This window comes from Arachis hypogaea, chromosome 8 (genome assembly GCF_003086295.3).
Source record: "Arachis hypogaea cultivar Tifrunner chromosome 8, arahy.Tifrunner.gnm2.J5K5, whole genome shotgun sequence".
Classification (NCBI taxonomy): Eukaryota; Viridiplantae; Streptophyta; class Magnoliopsida; order Fabales; family Fabaceae; genus Arachis; species Arachis hypogaea.
Genome location: NC_092043.1, coordinates 25,234,973 through 25,250,117, shown reverse-complemented (window position 1 = coordinate 25,250,117; position 15,145 = coordinate 25,234,973). Strand labels below are relative to the sequence as shown.

The 15,145-nt window shown below is 32.1% G+C and overlaps 4 protein-coding genes across 5 annotated transcripts; 2 read left to right on the top strand and 2 right to left on the bottom strand.

The window, feature by feature from the left end:
* Positions 1-3,559: 3,559 nt before the first annotated feature.
* Positions 3,560-5,697, bottom strand: LOC112706526 (protein IQ-DOMAIN 6). The gene is made up of 5 exons (XM_025757872.3): positions 5,480-5,697; positions 5,184-5,411; positions 4,630-4,857; positions 4,417-4,530; positions 3,560-4,309 (listed from the first exon to the last, which is right to left on the bottom strand). The coding sequence occupies exons 1-5, from the start codon at positions 5,543-5,545 to the stop codon at positions 3,749-3,751; spliced, it is 1,197 nt and encodes a 398-aa protein (XP_025613657.1). The 5' UTR covers positions 5,546-5,697; the 3' UTR covers positions 3,560-3,748.
* Positions 5,698-5,845: 148 nt separating this feature from the next.
* On the bottom strand, positions 5,846-10,029 carry LOC112706525 (IQ domain-containing protein IQM5-like). Its single transcript, XM_025757871.2, has 8 exons — positions 9,548-10,029; positions 7,438-7,863; positions 7,216-7,360; positions 7,027-7,115; positions 6,859-6,946; positions 6,533-6,766; positions 6,344-6,445; positions 5,846-6,229 (listed from the first exon to the last, which is right to left on the bottom strand). The coding sequence occupies exons 2-8, from the start codon at positions 7,836-7,838 to the stop codon at positions 5,966-5,968; spliced, it is 1,323 nt and encodes a 440-aa protein (XP_025613656.1). The 5' UTR covers positions 7,839-7,863; positions 9,548-10,029; the 3' UTR covers positions 5,846-5,965.
* Positions 10,030-10,736: 707 nt separating this feature from the next.
* On the top strand, positions 10,737-12,864 carry LOC112706533 (EPIDERMAL PATTERNING FACTOR-like protein 6). 2 transcript variants are annotated; one of them, XM_025757887.3, is made up of 4 exons: positions 10,737-11,127; positions 11,215-11,796; positions 12,356-12,417; positions 12,484-12,864. In XM_025757887.3, exons 2-4 carry the CDS (start codon positions 11,694-11,696, stop codon positions 12,685-12,687), a joined length of 369 nt encoding a protein of 122 aa, XP_025613672.1. In that variant the 5' UTR covers positions 10,737-11,127; positions 11,215-11,693; the 3' UTR covers positions 12,688-12,864. The 2 variants fall into 2 exon arrangements, with proteins under 2 accessions (XP_025613672.1, XP_025613671.1); XM_025757886.3 differs by having other exon boundaries at positions 12,481-12,864.
* A 103-nt stretch (positions 12,865-12,967) lies between these two features.
* Positions 12,968-15,060, top strand: LOC112706532 (coatomer subunit zeta-3). The gene is made up of 6 exons (XM_025757885.3): positions 12,968-13,093; positions 13,481-13,640; positions 13,972-14,119; positions 14,202-14,279; positions 14,393-14,477; positions 14,735-15,060. Exons 1-6 carry the CDS (start codon positions 13,082-13,084, stop codon positions 14,792-14,794), a joined length of 543 nt encoding a protein of 180 aa, XP_025613670.1. The 5' UTR covers positions 12,968-13,081; the 3' UTR covers positions 14,795-15,060.
* The last annotated feature ends 85 nt before the right edge of the window (positions 15,061-15,145 follow it).

Here is a 15,145-nt window from a genome sequence, read left to right as displayed (position 1 = left end):
TTTTTGAATTAATTATTTGATGCCTCATAGGCTTGAAGGAAACTCTATCTAGTATCTACTTATATAATCAACACATTTATGGATAACATATACTTAATATTAGTATTAAAAATTAAATAGTCCTAATTTACTCTAAAAATTAATTCAAGAGGTAAGAAATATTTAACATTTATAAAGCTAAATATTAACTAAAGACTTAGTCATTTAAAATTTCTCATAGTATTGGGAGACAAAAATTAGTCAAAGTCTAATAATTAATAATAAGTAGACTTCAATTCATATAACCAAAATAATATATATAATGCCATGGAAACAAATTAAAGAAGAATTCATGTTCAACCTAAGATAGGTTCACATAGAAAGTAAAATAATATTCATGCATACTCTACATAGATGCACTAGGAAGAGAGTAAAGAAAAAGATAAAGAATTCTAAGTTAAGGACAAGAAATTGCTCAATCTGTTTTTCCATTGCTATTCACGCTTCCAAGTCAATCAATAATTGGAAGTGACATGCATATCAAATATGATCATAATAATAATAACTAAACTAATGGGACACATTATTATATATTATTATCTTATATTATAAGTATGGGGAATGTAGATACTGAGAAAGAAAAGGAAAATGGAGCTTAGGGTCTGTATAAAGCAAAGAAACAAGAGTGCAATTACCCCACAGAAAAAGGGATATCTAAGAAAAAAATTAATAACACTTTCTATAAGCCCCCACTGCCCCCACTTCAGTCTTCCTTCTATTCATGGCAACCCCCCATGAAAGGAAGTTTGCATACTTACTCCAAATTGAAGAAAGTTGAAAGCAGCATCTCACAACTTTTCTTCTTTTTTTTTTCTTTAATTAATTTCCTTCATTTCATCATCAGAATCATTCAAATTTTTTTTACAACTTTTTGTGGCACATCCTGATTTCTTGCCTTTGTTAGCGCTTAATCTCACGTGAGAATAATCGTCTAATTATTATTGCCAACCAAATACATACACGCTAATACTAGAAAGACCAAGAAAACAGTCAAAATTTATCTTATTTAATATTCGTTAATTATAATAGTAATTAATAAATATTAAATATTAACTTTTTTAAATATTTTTTATATATATATTTTAAATTTTTGAAATACATTTGACAATAAAAAACGTTAAATACAGATTGAAAATCAATGTTTATATATTTGTATATAATAAATACATGTATTGTAAATTTAATTTTATAGTAAAGTATCGTTTTTGTCTCTAATATTTAGAGTAAGTTCTATTTGTGTTTTTAACATTAATTGTCTTATTTGTATCCCTAACATTGGTAAAAGTAATTTAATGATATTCTGCCGTCAATTACACATCATGAACTTTAGTTGAGTTTTGAAAATCTCTTCTTGAAGTTAAAATATAAATATTTGGGACAGAACCGATAATCCACTCCGAAAAATAGCTCATTAAAAGTTGAAACTAATCCCTACAATATTTACATAATTCACCTTTTTAGGACATAATTGAACCTAAACACAATAGTGGGTACAATATTAAAATCGAACATATCCAATTAAGTGAGATCTTATTGAGAATGAATACATTCAAGTGAGAATAATTAAAAAATACAATCCGATTTGTTAGTATAATTGACGGCAAGATAATATTGAATCACTTTTATAAACGTTAGGGATAAAAATAAGACGATTTAAATCTTAGAAACACAAATAAAAATTACCCCAAACGTTGAGAAAAAAATGATTTTTTACTCTTAATTTTAATATATATTTTATATTTTTATATAAATAGCTGGTTTGATGATTAAATACTTTGCAAAATGGTAGAAAATATTTTGATACAGTGATGGGTACGTACGTTTACGTAGGCCGCAGTAGTAAAGAGAAGTCAAAGTTGATGAACACGTACGTACTAGAGATTCTGTTTAAAGCCTTATCATCAGCAATAATAAATGTTCGTGGCTTTATTTGAAACGGAAAATGTTTTTCTTAACATACATATATTTGTGTGTATCGATTTTTTTTTTGTTTGGTATATACTTTAACAGTTAATTAAGCTATGCACAAATCATAGGTGGTCCTGTCGGCTAAAGCATGCGAACCACTGCTACTATGGACCATACTATACGTTCGTTGCATCATTATTATATATCTATATATCTAAATATATATATACGCACACACACTCTATTATTGATTATTAATTATTTGAAATGGACCACGTGATTTCTTGTATTAAACTATTCTTCTTGTGTTGCTTAAATGGAGATAAGAGATGTCTAATAAAGCTTGTTCATTTTATGAATGATTGTTGATTGATGTCTTTTTTTTTTTCATATATTTTGTTGATATTCAAGTGCTGAAAATAGGATATATAAGTGAAGGTTGGAATAATACTTATTATTGAAAAGATGATAAATTTAGTCTCAGATGGTTTAGATTTAGACGTGTGAGAAAAAGATTAATATAACATCTGAACAAATAGTATATCAGATAGAAATAAATAAAACTATATATGAGGTGGTTAAAATAAATTTATGTGCAAACAATTTTAGTGTAAATATGTTATAGGATAAGATATAATAACATTGTTTAATTCACTTAGTAGCTGATCTTACTTTATTATGGGATAAGATTCTTTTGTTGTTGTTTGTATTATGTTGATATAGTGAAAACTTAGGTGCAGTCAACTTTACGTGAAGTTGATAACTAAGAGCTGTTAGATGATTTGACTAATTAATTTGACTAAATTTTCATCTAACGGTTCTCAACTATCAATTTCACGTGAAGTCGACTGCACCTGAGTTTTTACGGTGTTGATATAATATAATGCAAAGCAGTTTTGGGTTGAACTTAGAAAATGGACAAGTAAAGTTGGGAAGAGAGAGTTGAAGAATTGAGGCATTGAGGCGGCAGAAGGAGCATAATTTTGTTTTAGGCCCAAAGATACAATCAACAATGATGGATTGCTATTATTTCTTAAGAAAAGTTGTCAACTTTGTCATGAAATAGTGAATCATAGGTGTCACAAAGCCATTGCATATTATAATAACCATTGCATTTCTTTTGTGAAAATAACAAAAAATAAAGGGTATGTACTAATTACCATTTTCCAATAAGTACTTGTGAAATATGATACATTGAATTGAAGATGTTAATGATAGTACTGCCTTGATTAATTATTCTCTAAAGTAAAAGCAGATGGATAATAAATGCCTGTTAGAAATTAGAATAGTAGTTACCACTAATTACCAGTGCTGATTAATGTTTGGATTGAAGGTTAGCTAGCTTGCTATCAATCATTTCAAAAGCATGGTATGGCAATAATAGTCAATAACATGTTCTGTTTTTTCGGTTTGAAACCTCAAAACTGTTTGGGCCAAAAGTTATAAGAAAACATAGGTTTATATACAAGTATTGTGCTACTTTCTGGCCCCATCTTTAGTTACTAATGTAAATGTAAATGTAAATTCTGAATTGAAATCAGCACAATAAATGAATCAAGAAGGATCAAGAAACAAGCAGAGAAACCATAACTTGAAAACAATTGAAGCTGAATGTACAAACCATATGAGACCCCCTCTATGTATGTATAAATATATATTGAAACGCAATACAGATAGTGTACCAGTTTGATGCTTCCATTCTCACACAAAACCATTTATTATATCTATCTACACTGCAAAACCATTAAATTAACTATCATTTGTCACCAACAAGCTGTTGGATACATTGAAATTGGAGATATTATCTACCTCCTAGGCTCCTACCATATCTTCTTTGATAACTTGCCCTTAGAGGTGTTGAACAAAGACCATTCCACAAGTTAACTGATGGATCAGAAACAGCACTGTTACTAGCATCTCCATTCACAAGTGTTGTGCTATGAGACACACAAGAATCCTTTGAATTCTGTGAAGAACTCCTGCAAGCCTTCAATTTTGCCTTGGTTGATTTTGTCAAATTCATGTAGCTAGGCTTATGAACAACATCTCTTTCCTCTGATGTGCATGTTGATGCAGGGCTATCATCATACATGCAATCAGAGCTTATCGCCGAAGACGATGGAGTCGAATGACTTGTTGGAAGAGATTTCACTGAGATCCTGGTTGTCACACCATTCCTTCTTGATTGAACAATGTGATCATCACTTTTCTTGGACATTGGACTCTCCCATGGCTTTGATGCCATCCAGTGTTCTAACAAGCTGCTTCCTAAGCTCTTAGTGTCTAGGTTCTGATGCTTGAAATGAGTCATTGCCTCTGCCTTAGAGGCTCTTGAGTTTGGACTAGCACACCCTCTTGAATGCTATAACAACCAAAGCCATGTTAATTGAAGCACATAGATTTGGCTACACAATAGTTTTATGTTGCACAATTTAAGGTAACAATATTTGATTTGATCCATATATATACCTGTGTGGAGAGAGAGTATGCCATTGCTCTATCCCTTTTGATGGCTCCTTCCTGCCTCATTCTCAGCTTTGCTTTAACTTCATCTGCAGTCCCAGGAATGTCACACCATCCTTGCTGGTTACATTAACATGGCAAAATATGTTAGCATCTCATTACATAATGTCACATAATCTTGAAGTAAATTGTGAAGAGCATAGAACACATTGATTATACCTCAGCCTGCTTAACTGGATCAGCAAGGCTGCGATGTTCATCCAACAATTTCTGCACTGCCTTCCCTTCTGGAGAGTTCCTCACTTTCCTTGCCCTTACGCGTGCCTGAACTCTAACAAGAGCCTGCATGCACCTTAGAGTAACAACCGCTTGCTTTCGAACTAACCGGCCTCGAAATATAGCTTGCAACCTTACCACTGCCCTCAAGGCTCTCAAAGCTCTCCTAGCCTGAAATTAAGGTATGAGCATAAAGATGTAGTCACTAGCCAAGCCTCACATGGATAGTATACAAGATCATTCTGAAAAACCCCAAATTTTCAAATGTTTACACAAGGCTTGATTCTAAATTCTAAATCATATACCCCCTAGAAACAAAAGCACCATCACTTAAATTTGGATCTATTAGATAATAAAGTATAAAACTTCATAGGGTAACATGCTAAAATTAAGCTCTTTTATTCCTAAACTAACATTGAAAATTGAAAATTGAGAATTTTTACATGAGATCTAGAGCACATTTCATAGTAGTTAAAAGGTTGAGATTTGATAGTTACCAAAAAAGCTCGAAAGACTGCCTGAATGCGTATGGCAGCCCATTCATGCTTGATGAGCTTGAAATCTTTGGGTGGAGCTCGAACAAGTGCAGCCATGGCAGAAGTGAAGGAAGAAGAATCAGATTTGTGAGAAGCATCAGCAACAGCAGTAGCACCCTTCTTCAATTCCGAAGAGTTCTTCCATATCTTCCACTTCTTCTTACTCTTGTTATCAGAGCTAACCTTCTCCTGAGTAACAGAAAAGAAATGAAATACAGGACAGAACAACCAAACAGAGCAAAATTAGGTTCACTCACTTGATCAGTAGTTGAGATCTTTTTCAGAGATAGAAATGATTTGAACCATCTTGCCGGAGCACCCATTGGAGCAAAGATTCCGTTTTTGATGCGCACACACACAGAAAACAGAGGGAAAGAGTTTTGGAGCTTTGTAATAGTTAGAGAGAGAGCCAAGCAAGTTTTGAAATTTGAAATGTGTGGAAGAAGAATTGAAAATGCAAAATCAAATCTCAACGGTAACCATATGTATCTATAATTTCAAACTTTTTATGGGCCTGGCCCAACCAAAAAAGCCCAGTGAAAATAAAGCCCAAAAAGAGATATTTATATGATCAAAATTCCTTTTTTTTATTAAATAAAGTAAACTTAATTTAGTGATAATAATGATACTAAAGTTGAATGTATTAATGATCAAATTGTCCAACCCTAAAAGTAGAATGAAAAATAATAAGGTCCATCTAAATTCTAACTATGGGACTAGGGAGATAAAAAAAAAAAAAATTATCATTCTATTCCCATATAGACAAGTTTAGGGGAGAGGTGGAGTTTGAGAGTAGGTCTTGGAGATGCAATGGGTGCCATGCCAACAAATCTTCCAAGGTGCTCAAGTGCCATCACTTGCAGCTCTTTAGGGTACTCTGTCATGCAACCAATTCTTGGACCAACTCCAGTGCTCCACTTGCTTGCTTGTATTATTGCTGAGTTTTCATTTGTTGGTGACTCACTTGATCCCACTTCACTTGGCACATCGTCGTCTACCGGATATTTCTGCATGTAATAAATATATCAAATCATCTAAAGATTCTCATCTATCCTTTTTTACATGCATGAAGATAACTTTACGTGAATAGTCGCGAATTAATTAATATTTTAGAATCACACCTTGACATTAGTCAAATCAACATGGTGAGCTTCCAAGAAATGTAAGAATTCCAAGAAATTCTTTGCTGTTGGACGGTAATGACCACTGTAGGGCCAAATAGCCTGAATATATAACATGTGATCGGATATCAATTAATTAATTTATGTAATATAAGTATGTATAAAACATGAATCATACATAATTCATACATCAATGAGTCCATTATGGGCAACTAATCTTCCAGAAGAAGTGGTAACAGCTCCAGCTAGAAAACTAGAATGTTGGAATTCTCCTTTCTTTTTCTGACCAACATACAAAATTCTTGATGGACTAAGAACAAAAATCCACTTAGACCCATCAGTGGTGTGAACAGGTTTCTGGCTTTGCTTATAAACCAGTTTTCCTCCTTCCACAATCATCACCTCATATGCTTCCCTCTCCTCCTACAAATTAAATCATCATCATCAAACCCTTAATTATAATTCCATAAGGAATATAATATTAATATTCCCAATGATTTATCATGACAACTTACAGGTCCAAGGTAAGTAATTCGTTGCCTTTGCAAGTTCTTTCTTAAGCATATTTCAAGGTTAACTTCCTTGCCATCTCCAACATCCAGCCTTCAATTTTGAAATCATTATGATTATGGGAGCCAAATTTAATTATCATATATAAGAATCGAGATTTAATTAATTATTACCAGTAAAAAAAGGGTTGGGAACTCTTGCTCCAAAACCAGATGTTGTAATAAAAGTGCAAGTTGTGCCCGTAACGATGACGTGGATCAATCTGAAAAATATGAAAGGAAATTAAACCATAGTATAGTGACTTTGCTTGCATTGCAAGTAACCATGTATTTATATATATAGAAATTAAACACTAATCTTACAGCTTCAAGCCAGTGACTTAGAGCCAAATTCTGCGCCTTATAATCTTTGGAAAACTCTTTTCCCATCTCATCAGCCATGGCTCTGGCTCTTCTCCATTTTGATATAGCTGATTCTGTTTTATCGGCAAATTCAGAAGCCTTCCACCTGAAAACAGAACCTCCAACATTCGCTGAATTCGAAAAACAAGCATAGCCATAGACATAGGAGATTGATGAACAAACCAAAGCTCCTCGCAGACAATTGCGCAGTCTGCGAGATTTCTTCTTGTCCTGTAACTCCTGTAAACTTTCTGGAGCTTCACTGCAGCCACGTGAAGAACTTCAAAAGACAATAACCATGCTTCTGGTTTCGGTAACAAATCAATGGGGTGGTGTTGTTGCTTCTTGCACACGTCTTTCACTTGCAATTTCATGACGGATTCAAGAAATTGGAACGAGAACAATGTAGGTGGTAGCTTCAGATATTGTAACTTCCTTCTCCTTGGTAACGAGCTTGAAGATTGATGAAGATCTTGCTTTGATACTAGAGCATTCAACTTTCTATCCCTCTTGCTGTGGATTCTACTCTTAGAAACCGATGAACCCCAATGATTATTAGCACGCCAACTTCCTCTCAGGTACATTATTTACGTGAATCTTTGCAGCAAACTGACCTTGCACAACATTAAGAGTCAACAAAGAACAATGATAATGATAAAAAATTGCAGTTAACTTAATGATAAAATTTCTATTATATTACATGAGATGATGATGTGCATTATGCAATTTTGTTTAGTCAAAAATATGTATTGATACCCTTAGAAAAACCATAGTCATCATTGCATGCAATGGCACTTCTCAAATAGTAGTATATACTGCACAAGTTTGAAGACACACTAGGTAAGCTTCATGTATTTATATTGGTGATTAACAATCACTGATTATTTATAGGTTATGATGTAATCTGATTATAATAAAAAAGAATCAATTAAATTTCTCACTGAATCAATATAAAATATACTAGATACAGTGTTAATTTATATAAAACAGTATGGGATATTTGCATTCATATTCGGGATTTTCTTTTGGATTTACATTTTACGAAAGGTTTTTTTCTTCTTTCAAGGGAAAAAATATTATCGTTACAATTTCTAACCGTACGGAAAACAATTGTCCAATGGGAATAGTACAAGAAAAATAATACGTTAAGACCATAAAAAATGTAGGAAAATACATTGCTGGCATCACTACAACTCTACAATTTGCAGGCCTCAAGTTTAGAAGAAACGCTTGGCCCAAGACAAAAAATTTCTTAAATGGTTTCATTATCCAAATTTTATTACTAAAAACCTAATTAACTAGAATTTGATTTTAATAACTAATTTGTTAACTTAGATGGTAAAAAATTATACTTTATAAATTATTTATTAACTCCTAAGTTATTTCTAAGATTAAATCCAGAAATATTTTAAATAAATAATTTGTTAACTCCTAAATTATTGTATATTAGATGTAATCACGTAATAATGCGGTCCAAAGTCCAAATATTTTTTTTACCTATAGATTATTCGGTTTGCATGTCCATTAATTTTTTTTAAGAAATATTTATTCCTTTATTTCTTTTTATTTTATTTTTCAACCTCACATGCTACACATATTGGAAAAAATAAGTGATTATATATATATATATATATATATATATATATATATATATATATATATATATATATATATATATATATATTGAAAATATTATGAATCAACACATATACACATATATATATACACATAAATACATGATAACTAATTTTATAGTTAATTTTTAATATGCATATAATATTTTTGTTATTTTCTATATGAATTCAACTAGGAAGTTAATTTTTTTCAGCCAATATTAACTTTTTAAAAATTTTTTAATCTTAAATTCTAACTTTTCTTCATAAATCATAATAGTTAAAAAATAATTTTATAATAAAAAATTAGTTATTGTTAATTAATAAAAAATAAAAAATGGATGTTGCTACTTCTCTTTTAATGTTGTCACTTTTTTTTAATTCTTGAAAAATATAATAAAAAATATCATATGTAGAGTGACATTATAAAAAACGAGAGTAATATTATTATTTTCGGAAGATAATTCTCCATATTTTTTTATGGATTAAGATTCTCTAAAATAAAAAAACTGGTAAAATAATGTGTGTAATTAATTATTCTTAAATTAAAATAATAAAGTATATATTTATAAAAATTACAAAATTAAAAATAATTAATATATTACTTTATCACTTTATCAACTTTCTCTTTAATATAATATAAATGAAAGAGAAGGTAAAAGGAGGGTATGATTTATTACCTTTACAACCCTTTGGTGGTAGCACACAAGAAATGAAGCTCCTAAAGAGTACGATCAAATGTGTGAAACAGAAGCTTGAAGCCGTACGTAGTTGAGGCACGCAATTAATCCCAACAAGGAATCTAGCAATCATGAAACACATGTCAAATTTCCCCTTATTTTTTCCATCTTCAAAAACACATACTAACACTAAACCTATATATATTTGTATGTATATGTATTTGTCTTGTCTTCTAAGCTTTTGTACTACTTTTATTTTTTCTTTCTTGTTCACTCCATGACTCCAATTGTTATTTTGTCTTATTACCATATATGTATGCTATGCACTATCACATAACCACAGACAATTTCATAGGATGACTTTAAAATCAATGGTTCTTACTCACTAAACAATACTAAATTACTATTCACAAGTAATGGGATGAAACACACTCTCTGTGCCTTTAACCATCTTGTGATTTTATTAAAGCCGCAAATGATTTTTTTTGGTATATATAATACTAGAAATGTTAGATGATTAATATTTTTATTTATTTATCTTATATTTAAACTAATTTTCTATTTTTGACTCGCTGATCATTTTTATTTATTATTACTTCTAACTAATTTAATTTTTTTCCCATGAAGCAGATGTATCCCATAACGCGTGACAATGTATTATAAAGTATGTGTATCACTAAGACATGCATGTGGCTTTTGAAAATTGTAGGTGGCCACAAAAATGACCCCCTGCATGCTGGAAATAGTTATGATTGTGATGATGATGAACCAAAATGGCCATTACATTGTCTTTGTGGCCATAATACAATTTGGATGGAATGTTTGAAATTAACTGATGATGTTACGTGCATTGCAAGATCCCTGGCAAAATTGTTGGCATTTTGATGTGAACCCAAATGTGATCACCAAAGAATAATGTGATCAACAACTTAATAAGTCTTGATAAAAATCAAAATTCAAATGCTGCAATATAATATGATATTAATTAATTAATAAGTTCTTACACAAATGCTGAATTGGCCACACTCTATTAATTAGTAGAGTAGATACTTTTTCTAATTCCTAAAAAGAGCTTTAGTCTTAGTAGCAGATGAGAGCAGTGAATAAATGCAACTGAACCCTCCAAGTGCCCCATGCTACTATCATAGCTGCTTTTTTCCATCAATAAATACTATTACTACTGCCCCCCCCCCCCCCCCCCCCCTTCAACCATCATAAATAAATGTACTACTACATAATCTGTTTCTTCATTCAATGGCTCAGATCATCTGTTCTCTCAACAACCACCCAGTAGAAAGTTGACTCTAGTACTACTACACCACAATTAAAGTGAACACAGTAAAAGAAAACCTTAACTAACTTCATTAAATACTATTATTATGTGTAATGTATAAACATATATTTTTCTGGTGCAAGATTTGAATGTCTCAAAGGCTGTGGTACCTTCTTTCCACTTCATATAATTAAGTAGCACTGTGGCATTCATGATACTGTATATATCTTTCTTTCTTTCTTTCTTAGTATGAGGAATGGGGCCATCAAAGAAAGCATCAGTAGAAGACAAAAGCTCTGCATTCTAGGTGTCAAAGCTATTATTGTTATTATTTTTAAACTGCAATATCATATGATATATCAGATATATAATTATGATTAGGGTGCCTTTGCAGGGTGTTCAAGGCCTAAAAAGGGTGCTGTTATTCTGGACTTGTGGACCACCATATGTAGTACTACTCTCTTTTTAGACCCTTTTTTTCTTTCTTCAGAGACAGCTTTGGCTTGTATAGAAAGGTAAGCAATCGAAGCTACCATTAGAGGCAGAAAAAAGAAAGACAGTGAAAATCACTGACCCAGAAAGCTAGCCTCCTTAACTAGCAGTGCATCACTTGCTTGCATTGTGAAGCAAAATCTCTCTCTCTCTCTTTCTTTCTCTCTCTCTCTCTCTATATATATACACTCCAAAGGTTGTGATTTGTGAAGATTATTTTGGGAATTGCAAGCATTACATGCTTTGATAGCAGTTCTTCTCTTCCTTCTTCTATATATATGCTGTAGCAATCATCATGCCTTGCCTATTCTACTGAAAGGGAGGATTTAGATATCATCATCACATTCATAATTTGTGATTTTGACCCAAAAAGAAGCTGGAATGAAGGGAAGATTCTTGTGCTTTCTGATTGTTCTCCAATCAGTGAGTTGGGTTTCTGTAGCTAAGAGGCCTTTTTCTCCAGATCATGCCATGTCCCATCCAGGTTTCTTTACCCTATATACCATTTTTAGCATCTTTTTTGCTTGCATGCTATAGCTCCCAAAATCAATTATTATTCTATCCCCTCAAAATTGAATTCGCTTTAAATTTTGGTTCATAAATCAAATATAGTCTTCTTATATGATCAATTGTTGGAGAAGTGAAAGTTTCCATTAGCTTAAGTAAAACATAACATGCACCTTGAAAGATGGACTTATTTTCTATTTAGTGTTAAGCTCCTACTTCTCTTAGAACTTTTCTACCTCTCTTTAGCTATTTCCATTTAGTTACTGTGTCTAATACATTTTAGATACGACAACTTTTTAATATATGTCTTTTGTATCCAACTGTATTTTAATAAAAAAGAAATACTTTTTCAAACAGGTTTTAACAAAAGTTTGAAATTTGTATATCTATATGTCCGTTTTTTTACCATCCTCATAGTTCTTAAGTAAATTGTGATCTGTCAATATATTTGAAGATAAATTGGCATCTCTGTTATACAATTTTTCACAGCATCTCATTGATCCTGATATTGTGTTTTATCCATGCTTAATGATCAGGTACAAATGAGTCAGCAGCACCAAAGTATCCACCACCCTATACTACTATAGAGTCAGAAAAGGTACGTGTGTTGTGCACATTTTTGTCTTTTACTTATTCTGACCCAAATTGTTTTTGTTTAAAGAAGATGAAGTCATTGGAAAATTGGAAAGCAGTGAAGAAAATAGGGTCAAGTCCACCAAGCTGTGAGCACAAGTGCTATGGTTGCACACCATGTGAAGCCATTCAAGTTCCCAGCACCGGCAAGCGCACCCATTTAGCCATTCACTACGCCAATTATGAGCCTGAGAGCTGGAGATGCAAGTGTGGTCCCTTCTTCTATAGCCCATGATTAATTAATTAATTCATTTTGTTCATATCATCATATCCAATTCAATGTATAATTTTATTTGCTTTTTCTCTCTGTACCAACCACATATGTAAAATACATGCACAATGTGTGACCAACTTCATTTGACTTAATTTGTTAAAATTAAATGTTAAATGTAGAAGATTTATGCAAAGATAATTGAGTGAATTTGTTAAAATAAAATGTCACGTATTATTGGAGGGGTCAGTTTGAACATAAATTATCGGCTACTTGGAAGGTGAAATATTATTATTAGGCCAAGGTTTGCGATATATTTACGAAATTGCCCTTGTTCCCCGCGTAAATGAAATCCCAGTGTCACACTTATTAGATCTCAAAATTCCCCACACACTCTCATTCATTCCGTTTCTCCTCAATGGCGCATCATGTAATTCTCTCTTCCTCTATCGTTTTCAGCTGATAATTACTGTTGCATCTTGTTTATGTATCATCGATTGTTTTCGAATTTCTATAAAGCTGATGAATCTGTATGCTAATATATTCCCAATCGCAGATTCTTAGTTTCGTAACTGATTTTCATTTCAGAATTCTGATCCAATTAGGTCGTCTTTTTCGTATTGATCTTTGCCAAACGATTTGTTAATTTGATCATAGAAGGAATAAATTTGATTCAATGCTGCAGGCCTTATTAGACAAGTAATTATTATATCATAAAGTTTGATGGACTATATATGGCCTTGAATAATGTGAATCTGGATAATGTTGTGAAATTATTGGTGATTGATATTATCTGCATATATGGTTTGATCTTTAGGTCTCGTGTCCGGCGATAAAGAATATTCTTCTTTTGGATTCCGAGGGAAAGCGTGTGGCAGTCAAATATTTTTCAGATGACTGGCCAACAAACAGTGCAAAGCTTGCTTTTGAGAAGTTTGTGTTCAGTAAGACCGTTAAGACCAATGCTCGAACAGAAGGTAACAATAACACAATGTTCCTAGGGTTCCTTATGTTTTTGTGTATCTGCTTGTATTAGCCATTTAAACTAGAACTCCTTTGTATTCAAATTTAATCACTCTTTCTACGATGTTAGCAATTAAGAAATATCAAAATTTTCCATAGGGAGAATGTAAGGGGGAAGTGAGTCTGCAATGGCTAGAAACCTAGCATGCTCTAAATTTTAGTGGAAGCATAATTAAGTGTTCTGTTTACTAGGTAGAAAGGTTGGTTGATATCATATAGGTTCTCATGTTTGTAATGCTTCTTTGATGACCAATACTCCAATGCATTGTTTCGTGTAATCTGCAGCTGAGATAACATTGCTTGAGAACAATATCATTATTTACAAATTTGTACAAGACCTGCATTTCTTTATCACCGGCAGTGATGATGAGAATGAGATCATTTTATCATCAGTTCTTCAGGGTTTCTTTGATGCAATCACGCTTCTCTTGAGGTATTCAGGTCCTTTTTTTTAGCTAGTTATAACTATGCATTTGCTTTTACTCATCAAACGTAATATTTTGTGCTGTTTACAGAAATAATGTAGACAAAAGAGAGGCACTTGAAAATTTGGATCTCGTTCTCTTATGTCTTGACGAGATTGTTGATGGAGGGTATGTGATATTATTATTATTATTATTATTATTATTATTATTATTATTATTATTATTATTTGGTATTTGCGTAAAATTTTAATTTATTTCTTTAAACAATTTCTGCTTTGAAGAATGATACTTGAAACAAATGGACCATTAATTGCTGAAAAAGTGACCTCCCATAACTTGGATGCAGAGTCCCCCTTGTCTGAGCAGGTAATGCAAAATTCTCAGTTACTTTGTGCCAGTAACGTTGCTTATTGTTTTAATTTGCACATTAGAAACATGTGAATTGCCATATAGACGCGAGGTTGTTGGATTTGTTCCTCAAATAGTCAAATTGTTATTGAGAATCTTAATCACATATTATCTAAGGTATATTTGGACAATTTGTTGTGTATAAATTAGTCTCGACATTTGACTGATAAAAATAACTGCGGTCTTCTTCTGACATTGAACTTCTGATATTGCAGACACTTACTCAAGCATGGGCTACAGCTAGAGAACATTTGACAAGAACCCTTTTAAAATGATGTTTTCATACAGAGATGTGAGTTTTGTTACATTTTGAGCGATATTTGGCGTAAAAAGAAATTGTCTTCTGATTTTTTTCTGGGCATCTTATCGGCTGCTTATATAGAGTCTTATACCCTCTCTCACTCTCTTTCTTTTCCTTTTTAATTCTATATTTCTAATTCCATTAATATAGCAAAGACTCTCTATGATTTATATCTATCCTAAATAAAATTTTAAGGTGGAAAGAGGAAAGCTTATACTGCGCTTACACAATTCGCTTCAATCCTATATCATTTATCGCATATGCCAATTGAGCTAACCTCATTCAAACTTCTTGGATATCATTTAGTTTCATTACCTTAACTTTC